This window comes from Mycteria americana, chromosome 3, assembly GCF_035582795.1.
Source record: "Mycteria americana isolate JAX WOST 10 ecotype Jacksonville Zoo and Gardens chromosome 3, USCA_MyAme_1.0, whole genome shotgun sequence".
NCBI lineage: Eukaryota > Metazoa > Chordata > Aves > Ciconiiformes > Ciconiidae > Mycteria > Mycteria americana.
This window is the reverse complement of record NC_134367.1, coordinates 76,247,810-76,262,931: the sequence shown is the minus strand read 5'-3', so window position 1 is coordinate 76,262,931 and position 15,122 is coordinate 76,247,810. Positions and strand designations below refer to the sequence as shown.

The 15,122-nt window shown below is 36.9% G+C and overlaps 1 protein-coding gene across 2 annotated transcripts in view; it reads left to right on the top strand.

Moving 5' to 3' along the window:
- WTAP (WT1 associated protein) overlaps positions 1 to 13,490 on the top strand; it is a 28,249-nt gene extending 14,759 nt beyond the window's left edge. Inside the window, exons 6-8 of one of the 2 annotated variants that reach the window (XR_012775305.1) lie at positions 5,185 to 5,363; positions 5,576 to 5,921; positions 10,180 to 10,307. Coding sequence is in view for 1 of the 2 variants with exons in the window: in XM_075499074.1 (XP_075355189.1) it covers positions 5,185 to 5,363; positions 10,180 to 10,334; positions 12,262 to 12,845 (918 nt within the window). In the remaining variant the exon portion in view is untranslated. Of the gene's footprint in view, positions 1 to 5,184; positions 5,364 to 5,575; positions 5,922 to 10,179; positions 10,335 to 12,261 lie in introns of those variants that run through there. The other variant, XM_075499074.1, reaches the window with a different exon arrangement.
- Positions 13,491 to 15,122: the final 1,632 nt, after the last annotated feature.

The window sequence follows — 15,122 nt, the reverse complement described above, 5'->3', positions numbered from 1 at the left end:
CCGCCTTCTTTACTCCCCCCATCAGGTATTTGTGCATGCTGGTAAGATCCCCCTCAGCCTTCTCTTCTCCAGGCTGAACAGCCCTAGCGCTGATCTCAGCCTCTGCTTGTATGTCAGATGCTCCAACCCCTTAATCATCTTTGTGGCCCTTCGTTGGCCTCACCCTAATATGTCCATGTCTCTCTTGTACTGGGGAGCCCAGAACTGGACCCAGTACTCCAGATGTCTCACCAGTGCCGAGCAGAGAGGAAGGATCACCTCCCTCGACCTGTTGGCAGCACTCCTCCTAATGCAGCCCAGGATGCTAATGAAGATGTGTTCTGGTACTATACCGCAACACTTCCCTAGTAGTAAGACTACTATATTGTTCTGCTTCTCTTGTTGGTTTTACTGATAAATTCTGCTGTGAGGAACAGCAGTAATAAGAGCTTTTTTTCTTTTGAACTTCTGAGCATGTAGCTGAAACAATAAATACTAAAAAAATAAAAAGAAGTGTAAGTTTTTCACCAAAACCAAATTTGTGTGTACTATATTTTCACCTTTCTTCCTCCCTCTTTCTAAAAGAACGAGTTAGACAAAAATTTCAAGTATTTAAGACTGAATTTTGACAAGATTGTGAACAGTACAGGATTTTTGGCTGCACTTTGTTATAGATGTTTATAGCTGTGATGCATAGGCTTTCTAGAACTTCTGAAGAGCTTTTATTAATTTCAGTGTACTTAAAAAAAAAGGGGGGGGGGGGGGGACAGACCCAACCCACCAAACAGAAACAAGAAAACAAACACACACCCCACACCCCCCCCAAGTGGCTTACATTTTTCCAGGTATTAACACATTAATAACTTCAAGGATGTAATATCCTCCATAATGCATGGAGTTAGGAAGATGCATCCTTGAAGAAGGGGTAAAAGCTGTAATGGAGACATTGGTACCTTAAAGTGTTTCCAAGTTTAAATGCACATAGTTTCAAGAAATTCTGGAGGATTGTTTGGCTTTTTATCACCAGATAGTATTTTTCCAGTAAAGTGACAGTAGCAAAATAAATCATGTTTGAGATGCGAAGCTAAGCTATAGGTTGCTAAATAATTTCATAAATGAACAAATACTATTCACCATATGATAAGTAGACATGTCTAATCTTTAGTCCATAAAATAACTTTATTTTTAGCACAGTTAACAATGTTTTATAATCCATATTTACATGTAAAATACTCTTAATGTATTTTTGGGATTGCCACATCCAGGTATTGCAAATTTAAATGGATAAAAACTTAAAAATATCTTACCATATTAAAATGGTAGTAGTTGATGAAGACATAAGTGAGTTTTCTGATTACTGATGTGTAAAACACTTTACTAGTAAAAATATACTAGCTGTTTTAAAATAAGGTGTGATAGACTTTCTTAGTTGCTGTTTTAATTTGTACCCTTCTTTTAAAAGGATAAAACACAACAAAACCTACTTGAGCTTGTAAAAGTCACCAGTCATTGTCTTGAAAGTATAGATGTGCATGTCAGAGTAGCAGAATCATTGTCCTGATTCTTTCTTGGAGATTGCTCCATTCTCTCGTGCTCTGTGCTGAGTCTAGCAGCAGAATATATGGGTTTCTTTTGAGCTAGGAGCTTACTGGGAGTCTGAATGGTGTTGCAAACTTCTTCTGCATAGTTTAGGGTGGCTGACTAAAGGGCTAGATGGAAGTTTAGCTGTTTAATACCTCATGTGCCCTATTGTCAGCAGCAGCCTTGAGCTACCTTCCCCCTGGCAGGAACAACCCCCTAAAAGAGGTTGCTGCTGTTAGGGAAGTGCAGTTGAGGTATTGGCTGCTGTTTCTACATAAAGCTTTATTTCTGGCAGAGGTGGTGATGAAGTTATTGCTACTTCAGGGAAAGGCCTTAACCCCCTCCTGAGCTACTGCACAGCTACTGTAGGTCAATAAGTGGAGAGGCATTTGGAAATAATTTGCTACTCAATAGGTTTTCCATGGAACAGGTAACAATGAGTGGAAGCTTCCTGTGGGTGCAGTTGGACTATAGTACCTAGACAGTCATTACTCTTAACCTACTTGTGGCTTAGGTTACAGCTCTTTCGTGGTTTTTTTTCTCTTCTTCATTATGCAGTTTCTTCCCTCCTACACCTTCCTTATAAGAAGGATATATAGTTGTATTTATTTAGATGGGTTACGTTTTCTGTTGAGCACCTGTATTCTGTTTTGTTGAGTTCATGTCAGAGGGTCTGTTCTTTGTGGATGTCTTTGGACAACTTCAGCTGAAAGGATTCAACTGTTTCCAAGAATATGTGAGAAGCAGAGGGGTTGAAAATGTTACTGTCAGTCTTAAAAAAAAAAAAAAAATCCACCCAAACAAAACCCCATGCAGCCTGATGTCCTCTAAATAGACTACTTCCAGTGTTCTCCTGCCTTGAGTTACAGCAGAGAGAAAGCTGATACCAAGGTTTTTAGTCTGTTTGTGAAAATTCATCCCTATTTGTCCATCTGACGGGCTTTTGAAAAATACCACCTAGCGTGTGCTTTCATGTTGGGGAATATGAACAGCCAGTAGGCATTTTGGGTGTTAGAGTGGGCGTGTCCTGGGGTCTGGCATGGGACATGACTATTCCTGTGTATTCAGCTCTAGGCTGAAGTTGGTCCTGAATGCAGGCAAACTCTTCTGATCCCCACCCCTTACCACCTGGAATATCAATGGGAGGAGAGACATACCAGAAGAGTGGTTAGAGGGAGCAAGAATGGGAGGCTTTGACTGGCTGAGCAGGAAGAAGAATGGAATAAGGAGGTGGGCAGAAGGATTAAGAGGAATGGGCTTGCTTTGGAAGTGGGTCATATTGGGGAGAGGTTGCTAGGTCTGGGTGGATGAAAGGCCTGACAGGTGAGACCTGTGGAGTTACAACTGGAGAAAGCACTTGTGGAAGGATGGAGAAAATTTGAGTTGGAAAAACTGGAGGAATAAATGTCTTTAAGTTTGGGGAGGGAATGAGCAAGGGTTGTTCTGCTCAAGTAAACTCTTTCTACACTACTGTTTTAGGAATGACAGCTGAGGTGTTATGTGGAGCCTATGCAAGTGCTCTCTGCTTGGCCTAGGAGCATGAGCTAGAGATACCCCAATGAGACTGTTAAGTAACTGACATTGGACAAAATCAGCTGGGTCCTCTTGAGTGTTTTAGTGCATTTCTGGCATGAGTGAGGAGCAGGTGGCAGCAATTCTTTGTGCTACTGATCCAAGGAATCTGTTACAGTTCTTAGGCTGGCAGTAGAAGAGGGAGGGAGCTGGGCCTAGGTAAGACAAGGAACGTGGTCTTTTTTTTTTTTTTTTTTTTTTTTTTCCCCCTCAATGATGCCTGCCTAAAAATAGGTAGGGAACCATGTTGCTGTAGCGTAATTGTATTCCTGGAATATGTTGCCAGCTGGAGTGTCTGTATGTGTGCAGATACCTGTTAAACTAGTTGTTTCACCCTCTACTAGTGCTAGCCCTCAGAAAGAATTGACAGGTTGTTGAAATACTTCCAGTAGTGCAAGCATCAGAAAGTTGTGCAGATAGAAGAGTTTGTGGGTGGTTTCTTGAGTGCTTTATTTCTTGAAAATATTTTTATGCAGTGCTTTGTTCTCTTTATATTTCTTTCTGGACACATAAAAGTTTGTCTATTTAAAACTTAAAAGTATGGTGTTTATTTCAGGTTTTTTTGTAAGTAGCTAAATATTTTTATTTTGATAATATCGAATTAATGTGAAGTCAGTGGAAATATTTCAGTTATTTCAATAACTTTGAAATCACTTAGTTGAAATAAAAGCCAAGAGTTGTTGCTACTTAACAATATATAAATTAGAGCATATGTTGTCCTCAGTCAAGAAGTGACTGAGGTCACTACTGCACATTTTTAAGATAGATTAAATGTTCGTACTTACACTTTTTCACCATTGCTGTGTAAAGACCCTGTAACAGAGTAACTGTATATACAGGAAGATGGTTAAACTGACAGTGCTTTTGACTGTACTGCTTGTCCCGAGTAAAGCCAAGTGTGGAGGGAGACTCCTTCCCTTGATTTTGCTGGTGATGCCTTGTACTGTTTGTCAGTGAGTCTCTTTTGCTATCAAATCTGGTTGCAAGATTGTGTGTGCAGCAGGAGGCAAAACTCCCGACTTTCAATTGTTTCTTTTTTAATCTCATGTAATTTTGTTCACCTCTTTCTGATGAAGAAATGTGTATGATACAGGGAGCATAATAAGTTGAACTTAAGAATGAACACTCTGTGTAGTCTGATGTGATTTGAGCGATTAGCTGGATTCTAAACGTATTGTTTAGTACATTTTAAGATTCTTGTGATGGGATTAAAATATAAGAAACTTTCAAAAAAGTTAATCCTATTTAAATACATGCAAGTTGTGACTGATGAATGCTGTATTTAAAAGAAATCCTCTCACAGTTACTCCTTCTGAAATTTTGATTGTATTGTAAGTCTTCTGGGTTATAAATCATAAAATCGTAAATCTTTTGGGTTGTGGTTATTGCAAGAGAATAAAATCCAACCAAAATCTGTTCAACTGATGTTCATATATTTTGTTTAAAAATTTAACAGATGTTAAATTATTTTGTTTAAAAAAATAAGTATGTAAACTTGCATTACAAGTGACTATTTGCATTTGCAAAAAACCCTAGTACTTGTTTGAAGTTTGTAAAAACCTTTTTAGTACTTGCTTAAAAATATTGCTCATCAATATTAGCTGTAATGTTCTGCAGTAACTTTCACTGAAGTTACATGGAAATTGGCTATCTGTTTTAAGCAGATAACTCCTTGTATATACTTTTTTTCCCCCCAAAAAAAGAGTGCAGGCAGATATAAAAGAAAAGGATTACAATGCTCCAGTCATTGCTTTGGCAAATGTAAACTGACATCAGAAAACAATTTGAAGCAGAGAGAGAGAGAAAAAAAACCTGGCCTTGAAAGTTTAAGCTTGGCAGGTGGTGGGATGGGGGATTGGGTGAATATGCACATTGATAGGGTGCAGGTGGGCAAAAGTGATTTTTATCCTGCCTTTTTCAGGTTACAGTGTTGAAAGAAGGCAAGCTTCCTTGATGTTACCTTTGGAATAACTATTTTTATTTGTATCTAAATGATTTCAAAATTTTATTTAATATTGTATAAATAACAGTCTTTTTTCTTATTTTATGCAGAATCAGATTCAGTACCTCAAGCAAGTCCAGCAGCCTAGTGTTGCCCAACTGCGATCAACAATGGTGGACCCGGCCATCAACTTGTTTTTCCTAAAAATGAAAGGTGAACTGGAACAGACTAAAGACAAACTGGAACAAGCCCAAAATGAACTGAGTGCCTGGAAATTTACGCCTGATAGGTAAACAAAACAAATACTCCCCAGTCAAGACTTCCCTGACAGTCCCACTACGAGAATGCTATGGTGGGACAGCCAAGTACTCGTTTCCACACCAAGACTCAGACGTTTTGAGGCAAAAGCCACATTCTTATACTGTCCAGCTTGTAATGCTTAATGTAAAACTTACCAGATGAACCTTGTGTTTCAGCTTTTTTCTCCCCCCTTTGCTTCAGAGGCCTGACGGCGTCGGACTATTCTGAAGAAATGGCCATCTTCGAAAAAAAATCTTTTCTAGAACATGTAGACATTTGCAAAATTGTTCTATTTGAAGAAAATAGAGGGAGAAACAGAAGTCTTAAGTCTGTGGCACACTGTGTCTACAGACAGTTTGGAGGAGAGAGAACCTAGAGATTATAAATCATGAATTGAACATGTAAAATTCCCGTAAAATGTAGAAGTGGAATATGCTTCGCTCTTAACCTTGAGCCTAGTGACTTAGAGACACTGTAAGTCAGTTTTGCCAATAAGACTGTGGACTTCCTGCTTGTTCACTGAACTGCTGGGTCAAAACTTGATGAGGTGAATTTTGCGTTAAAGAGTTTACAGTTTTGAATAGCCATGAGAGTGCTATTTGATATCACAACAGTGGTTAGTGTACACATTTGACTGTTTAGCCTTTGGGCTCTCTAGCACTTGACGGAGCCTTAAGTCAATGTTGCTAAATAATGAACTGTTTTCTGGATGGTTGGTAATACTGTGGACGCCTCAAAATTAGGACTGTACGAAAATGTACGTTCTATCTAACTGCAGGTTTAAAATTGTTGGAAGCAATATATATTTGATCACAACTAGCATGTATAAGAAACTGGTTGTGATAAGTATTTCACTGCATGTTTTCATGCAGAAATGAGAATTTTTCGATCTTCTATACTAAGAACTGATCTCAAATGCTCAATACAGAAGGCACACAATGGCACCTGTCTTCAGTGTTGGTGGGGTGTTTTTATTCCTTTGTACGCCTGGGTTTTTTGTACTGCACTTCTATATAAAATGTGCCTTGAAATAGTTGTAATATATAGTTCAAGGAACACTGCTGGTTATACTGTTGTATTGTGAAACTCCTGGGATGAACGAGAATTGAACAGGTTGTTATTTCTGCATTGTCTCGTTCTCTGAAAACAAAGTCAGTATTTTAACAAACAAAAAAAAACTTAAATGCATGCATTTTCCTTGGTGGAATCAGTGAAGGAGCCTTTGCTGCTCTATTGATGCCTCTGTTCTGTTGTCCCAAGTTACTTGTAAGAGTAGCGATCCGGGACAGTTGGGAGTGCATGTTTGAGGTGTGTAAAGCAAAATGCAGATTTGGTATAGCATTTGTGTGTTTATTTCCTTCCTTAGCGAATTGAGTTCTATTTAGTAATCTGAGGTTTTGATTTTCAAAACAGTTGGGCAATGTTTTATGACTCAGTCTGATCCTAGAAAATTCAGTTTTAAATTAAAAAAAAAAAAGACACCCAGCTGTCACAGAAGGTGATGTATTCTAACTGTTTTGATGACTTCTATTAAGATGGCATTACGTATTTTTAACTTGGAACTATCTTAACTGTTTGTGCCTCAGATGATATGGGATCAAAGAGTAGTATACTTACGCAGGTTTATTTTTTTTTGCATGAGTAATGACTTAACAGCAAAAGAAAAACCTACAGAAAAACTTTACCTTTTTAAAACTGATACATCTGGGATGATTTTGCTATAGCAGTATCTAAGATTTTAATGATCTAGCATCAAAACAGAGGTAAGACTTGCATTAATAAATTGTAAATGTGTTACCAAGCCATTTGTAAAGCTCACTATAATGTGCGGATAGAGGCATGCCATGCAGATTGCTTGTTTAACTTGGAGTTCAGAAAATGATTTAATACATTTAGATACAGGTTGGTTGTTTCCTTAAGTCCTCAGGCTCTAAATGTGTGTGTACAACTGAGGAGAGACAAGTAACTTACCACTTTCTTTCAAGCAAAAGTATCAAAAGACAATTTTGTTATTTCTGTAGCTACAGCGTACCCTAATATGCATCATATAATTTTAAGTCAGTGGTGTGAATGTGCATAATTCATACATGCAGGAGCTGGAATACAGAAAACTAGAGTTATGTCCTGGTAAATAATTGAGGCTGTCTTCATTAACTGGGTTAAGATTTTATTGATTTTTATTTCTGGAAAGGTAAAGAAATGATGACTCATGTAAAGTATTTATAGGATTTTTTCATTCTCTTTGCACACCACCCCCCCCCCCCCCCCCCCCCCCCCATTTGCTTTAATTGTCCATCCTTGTATGCAACTACTCTTATTTCCTGGCATCTGACCTAGTTTTTGAAAGAGATGATGCTCCTATTCAGATCCCTAACGGATGTTCTTAGGGTAACATGTTAATGGCAACCCTAAGCAGTATTAGTTCTGGGCCTTAACCATAGATGAGGGTGTACAGCATAATCACTGCTGATGTCTGGAGGGAGAAGTAAAAGGGCATGTAATCAAAGGAATGGCTTTGCTAAACCATTTCAACCATCATTAAACATAGAGTACACACTTGGGTTAAAAATTAGTAGAAATGTCATTTGCAGTAAGTAGAGTACAACAAACACTAGCCTTCTGAAATTTAACCACTTGTATTCTTACAGGTTCTGTTGCATGTATGTTCAAGAGGATTTGTGAAAGCAATGCCAAACAGTTTTACAGCTAATAGGAGTTATTTTAATAGTTACTGGATTTTATATTATTGCATGCATTGTCTTTGTTATAAATTGCAAGGGGAGGTTACTTGGTACCATACTAGTTCAGAACATCTGGAAAAATTTTGATGGGAAGAAATAGCATTATAGGTAACTATGCAAATTTCTATACAGGTAATAAGTATTTTACATTTTGGCAGGAGTTAACATGAAGAAATTAATGGGATTCTAAAATTGTCCCAATTCCAAGGTAACTGGTACTTGCTAATTCTACAGTTGATGTTGTTTTGTGAAGAGCAAAGCATTAAATGACTTAAGCACTGTGAACTTCTTCAACTTGTAGTAATGATGAATACAGTAACAGGAATTTGCAAATGGCTAAAAATCATTGCATGTCTGCCTAATAACTTTTGGGATATGTCACATTGGTTATCTCCAAAGTGGTCCTGCTTTACACAGAATGAACATCTCTAAGGAAACTTGCATCTTAAGTGTGCGACTTGGACTGTATTAGGTCAGCACAATTTAAACTTCAAGGACCTGGCATTGGACATCACATCAAGAAAGAAAACAGGTTGCTGCCTTTAGCAGAGTTTCAGGCTTCCAGGACTTTACACAGCCAGATTCCTTCTGGAGCAGCCCATCTGAAAGATTTGGGAGAGTCAGTCGGAAAATGTTAAATGGGGCAGAGTTGGCAGAACTTAAAAGCTGTCAAAGGCTTGAATGCTTAAAAGGTAGTTGATAAGGAAATTATTATCTTAAATTCTTTTGGTTGGGTATTTTGGTTGCAGGAGAGAACCGTGGCTGTGAATTGTAGCAGAAATTTCCTGTTCTACTTTTTTAATCCTCAAAATTCCTTTCAATCTTTGTCACTTGTTTAAAAGCAAACAAACAAAAAATTTAAATGACCTTCGTGGTCTCAAAAAGTAATGCAAGTCCTGCCATTGAATTCACAATAAACCTGTTCAAGTTTGGGTTGTTTTTTTTTTTTTTTGGCAGAACTTATACTTCTGTAGAAAAGAGGACAGCTTCATTATGTTGCTGAGCCTGTTGAAAGGAGAACTGTTTGTGGTTGCTATCCTGACTTTGGCAGACCAAGAGTCTTAAAGGACTTTAATTTTTCTCTTTTATGGAGTCAGCTGTATTGCCTATATATTAATTTGCATACTACTTCCTATAATGCTTTACAATGCAATTTTTATCGTGAAGATTAAAGATGTGTGATGTTACCCACTTAGTAAAGAAAATCTTGTCAGTTCAAAATATTTTTTTTCCTGACTATTTCCCTATTCTTCAGAAACTGGACATCCTAATGATCATTACTCATGATCTGAAATCTGTCATTCTAAAGGAAGTAGATTAATAATATACTCCTTCCTTAATTTCCTGTCAATTTTTAACTACGTTTTACTTTCTCCTCACCATGGAAGATGTGCTTAGGAAAAGCTGACCATAGAAATCATGAGACACTGTGTGCATTACTGTCATATTTGACAGTATGACAGTATAAACTGAGTTGAAAAATAGACATCTAATTTTTTAAACAAGAGTACCTGGACAGCATTCAAAAGAATGTCTGAGCCTCTTAAAAATAGATGTCACTATGAAAAATGAACACGGGGTTTAATATTTTCCCCCAAGCAACTTTCTTCTCTTCACCCCAGAATTTTACTAGCACAATAAATGAAGAAGGTTTTTGTTTATAATTCAGTTGATACATGTAATTTTTATGCAGTACTTGATCTTTTGAATTACAAGGCACATCTTTAATCAAATATTTAATTCCATTGAGAATTAGCACATGCAAGATTGACCATACTGATAATCCAGATGTTGGTATCAAAAAAAGAACAATATGCTTATTCGTATTTGCAGTAATAAAACTTGCCTTCCACTTTATGGGACAGCGACAGAAGATCAACTGGCATTGGAACAGCACGTGGTAACTATAGGGAGACTTTCTGCTATGACAATTATGTTGAGGCATAATGTTCCTTGAATTGTGACATGCAGAAATTGCATCTCCTTTTTGTCTGTAATTGTGATTGAGGAAGATTACTGAAGGTTTTATATTCATTTTGTGATAGATGGCTCTTTCCTTTGCAGCCAAACAGGCAAAAAGTTAATGGCGAAGTGTCGAATGCTTATCCAGGAGAATCAAGAGCTTGGAAGGCAGCTGTCCCAAGGACGTATTGCACAGCTTGAGGCAGAGTTGGCTTTACAGAAGAAATATAGTGAGGAACTTAAAAGCAGTCAGGATGGTAAGGGATTTTTTTAAGAAAATGGAAGTTGCCTTGCACTTCTGTTAGTTTAATTTCCTGATGATACACATACTGTAAAACCATCTTTGCCAGAATGAAAGGACAATATCAAGTAAAATATGACAATTGTAAGTCTTCACTGGTAGTCTTAATTTGAAAAAAGAAACAAACAAAAAAACCCCCCTAAAATTAACTTCGGGGGACTGGTGGGATTTGCAGCTCCAGTAATGCAGTGTTTGAATTTGAAATTGCTAGATTTTGTACTGTAGGTCTTGCTATTTAATAGGGAATGTTTAGACTGCACACGTTGGTGAATTGGTAAGATGAAAGCTGTTAACGTTGCATGAAGCTAAGCATGCACTGAGAACAGAATGCTTCTTGTTAACTGACTCACTTTGAAATAATTTTTTTAAAAATCAACAACTTTTTAACAATGCCTAAGAATAATGAAAACAGATTTTTTTTTTTTTGCTTAGGTAACTCAGATGAACAAAAATACCTCCTTATTGTGTTCACAGTCCAAATTTTAAAGCATTGTAAACCTAAATTGAAATTGCCTATAAACTCTGACCTCTTGCGTAATTTAAATGGAGGGGAAAATGCAAATTTAAAAAATCTTCAGTTGAGAGTTCTGCATAAAATCAGTATTTTTTGGTAGAATGTTGCAGGGTAGGTTATCTGCTTATTACAATAAGTCTTGGGACATGAGCTACTTAGACACATAAAGCTAGATATGTTTGTGTTTTACAACTGAAATCTGTAAGATAGCATAGACTTGATTTGGCATTATTTAAGTCTGACATATCCTGTGTTTTTAAGGATAGATTCCACCCCCTGCCCCCATAGGATCATATTTTTGAGAAGGCAGCAGTAACTTCTGCCTTAAAGTAAACAGTAAAATAATACATAACTAGAACTCTTAATGTAAAGACCTGTTGTTGGAATAGTTACCCTTTTGCTTCTTAACTACTGTTTAGATAATGCACTTCATCTAAATTTATCCAGTTCATAATTGAAGCAAGCATAGACATTCTTTAAAGATTTCTGCTCTTGAAGCAGTAAAGTAAGCTCCAGAATGGAGATGTGTTCTTAGCCCCTCTTGCTTCTTCCCCATACGAACAAAGACTATAATAATCCTGCAATAGCAGTTTTTCTAATGATTTTTTTCCATAGCAGCAAGAACACTTTAATTTTATGAATTTTTACAATAATAAGTAGTTTGCATTTTATTTGCTCTGTGATATCAATGATGCAGTTGAATTGAAGACTAAGGGATTCAGTGTTTCTTTTACTGTTTTCAGGTCAAATTTGGTTTGCTCCAAAATGCATTCTAATTGTAAAATACTTTTTCTTGGTCCATAAGTAATAAAACACCCTGTGGAATTAGTTAACAGTTTTGTTGGTAAGAAAGTATTTTTTTTTAGTGTCCTGTTGTGCAGGATTTAAAGGATTAGGAGCTGAAATTTCCTTGAAATGTGACTGAAATATTTTTTTTGTCACTGAATAGGCTTTTGTAATTATTCAGATCTATTATATACAGATGTGGTTCATGGTGACTTTTATAGTGTTTCTGCTAAGGTTTTATACTTGAGTAAAAGTAGATACATGAGGATCTACTTGTGAAATATTTATTGTTGGAATTGAGCTGTTTTCCAAATATCCTCCTTTCTTGCCCAGAAATTAATTTCTTCTCATATATTTTTATATATTCTGAGTAGCAGTATAAAAAGTATGTAGATGATACGTAAGCATTTCCTCCTTCAGAGGCAGAGTATCAAAACCAGTGCATACCTGATGGCTGAAAAATAGTCTGTTGAAAAATTTCAGCATAAAATGTTGAGTGACAGGATTTTAAATTTTTTGTCTTGAGATCCAAGCTATATATGGGCTATTAAGTATTTGCAACAAATGTGTTTTCTTTATATAGAATTGAATGACTTCATCATCCAGCTTGATGAGGAGGTAGAGGGTATGCAGAGTACCATTCTAGTTCTTCAGCAGCAGTTGAAGGAGACTCGCCAGCAGTTGGCGCAGTACCAGCAGCAGCAGTCCCAGGCCTCCAACCCAGGTACCAGCAGGACTCCATCTTCTGAGCCTACAGACCAGGGAGAGGCTGTGGGTAAAGACTGCAGCCGTCTGGCAAACGGACCAAGCAATGGTAGCTCCTCCCATCAGCGGACGTCTGGGCCTGGATTTTATAGGGAGGGTAGCGGCACGGAAGATGACTTCCCGGCTTCTCCAGGGAACGGTAATAAGCTGTCCAACCACTCTGAAGATAGAACTGGTAGAGGAGGTGGTAGCTACATAAACCAACTCAGTACTGGGTATGAAAGTGTAGACTCTCCCACTGGCAGTGAAAACTCTCTCACTCACCACTCAAATGACACAGACTCCAATCATGATCCTCAAGAGGAGAAAACAGTGAGCATGAAAGGTAACAGAACTGTGGGTTCCCGTCATGTCCAGAATGGTTTGGACTCCAGTGTAAATGTGCAGGGTTCAGTTTTGTAACATTTTTCTGCAACATTTTTATACAGTGTCATTTAAATTGGGAGAGGATACTGTCCAGAAGCCTGTTTAAATTAGTGCATACTTGTCACAATTTTGCCTTTTTGTGGGTTTCTTTTTGCTTCAATACCTCTGCCACTTTGGAAATTTTAACAGTTAATTACGTTGAATGTTGCTAAAAGGACGTTTGTGTAGCTCAAGTTATTTTTATATGAGTTAATGTGAAGTTGAAATGGAAGTTATTTCCATAAAGTATAACATAAATGATGTCTGTACAAATCTGTGTATATCTAGAACCTGTGCTGTGTAAGGGCATTCTTACTCATACTGTTATACTTACACCACCTTCAAGATTTGTCATAATAGCTGTGGGTTTATGACTGCCAAGTTTGCCCAGTACAGTAGTTTTATCACTAAAAGATGGACTTGCTGAAGGAGTCCTGTAGTAGTTTCAGTGTTAATTACAGTTTTTCCCACCATACATCTGTGCATTTTCTCCTTAGGTGACCGAATGTTTATGAATTGTGTGCATAGTTACTCAGTTTTTAAGAACTGTTGTATCCTGTTTATGCATATTGCTCTGTGACTCCAATATTATCTTACCTGTACTGACCAAACCTAAATAAAAACTTTTAATAATGTAATTTCCTCACTGTTCTGCATTGGCTTATATGGCTTATTTGTATGCAGTATATTTACAGTACTTGCTTTTTTTATTGAATTTGTTCCTGTGTCAATCCTATCCGATACAGCTTATGCCAAATACCTGAAGTTATAGGTGTGTACAATCATACTAATTTCAGGCCTGATAGTGCTTATTCTACAGGTTTTGTCCTTATTGGCAGATAAGGGAGGGTTGGGTGGAAGAAAAGGAGAAAGCTAATAAAAGTAAGCCTTAGAGTTGGAACCTGGCTTTTATAAAGATTGGGGGAAAAAAACAAAACCAAAACAAAAACACCAAACCAAAAAACCCCAAAAATCTAGAAGTATCCAACAGGTAAATATAGAAATTAAACTACAAAACTTTAAGGAGTTAGTAATTCAGCTTCTTAAACTGGATATAACTCCTATTGTTTTTAAATGCCTACTTGAGGCAACAGACTTCTTAACAGGTGCAGAGAATGAAAAAAATTACCTTTAATTAAGCATACTTTTATTGTTCAGTAGCAATGAGTTACGAATTTCTCAGAACCTGAATTTCTGGTGGTTATTTTCTATCTACTAGTTTAGTGATGGTAGCAAGGAGATGAAAAAGCACTGGCTTTTAAGCACTGTTCAAAGGGAAAATAAAAGTACTTAACAGTATACTTTTGGGTAGACTTAAGTCCAGTTTCAACATTTTTCTGCCTGTGAATCTTGTAATTACCAGATGACTAATAAAATTATCTCATATGTAGCCATTAAACAATAGTAAATAGCTTACAGCTTTGCAATTCACTGTGGAAACAGTGAGACTCTTGTTTGAAAGCAGTATTTCTAGTATATCTAAAGTTATAGGACTTGAATTTGTTTCAAATTTACACAGTTATAATAAATTCCTAGATTATAGAAGGGTTTCTGTGGTACCATTTTTTAAGAAGTGGCATATATGAGAATTAGCATCCACAGTAGTGTTGTCCAAGACAAATGGATGTAATACTGCTAGCTGCTGTCATCTGTTAGCAACATGCTAGTCCATGTACCACTGCTATTTTAATTTCATAGGGTTCACTTAAATGTATTAAAACTACTTAGAAAATTCTTTGTAAGAAAGACTTACCACTTAGAAGCGTAAATGTCACTGGAAGCATAAATTCCATTGGTGAGACCTGGTGGTTTTTTGAACATTACTTTAGCCCACATTGCCTGAAAAATAGCAGTTACTAGTTGAATGCATGAAAGGGAAGTGACAAGTGCCTATACAAAAAAGTATCAGCATCTGGCACCCAAAGTAATTTCTAGTTTACAAAAATCCCTGATGGTGATCTAGATCTGTAGTTGCTGGTGATATTGTACTTGGCCTTAGTATCGTATTGCTTGATTATCCATAGCGCATCTATATATGTACATCCCAGATCCTGTACATAGTAGAATATAGTATTTGTAAGAAGCTTAAAATGCTGATAATAGACTATAACAATGGCTTTATCTGATAATATAGATGGTAAAAAGCCTTGTGGGGAAATCCGTGGTCATGGTTCAAATCTCAGTCTGAAATATGAAAGCAACTCATGCCAAGAAAATGGTAGACATCTTTTTACCTAGTATAAGGAATTAGAAGGATGTACAGTATCTTTGAAG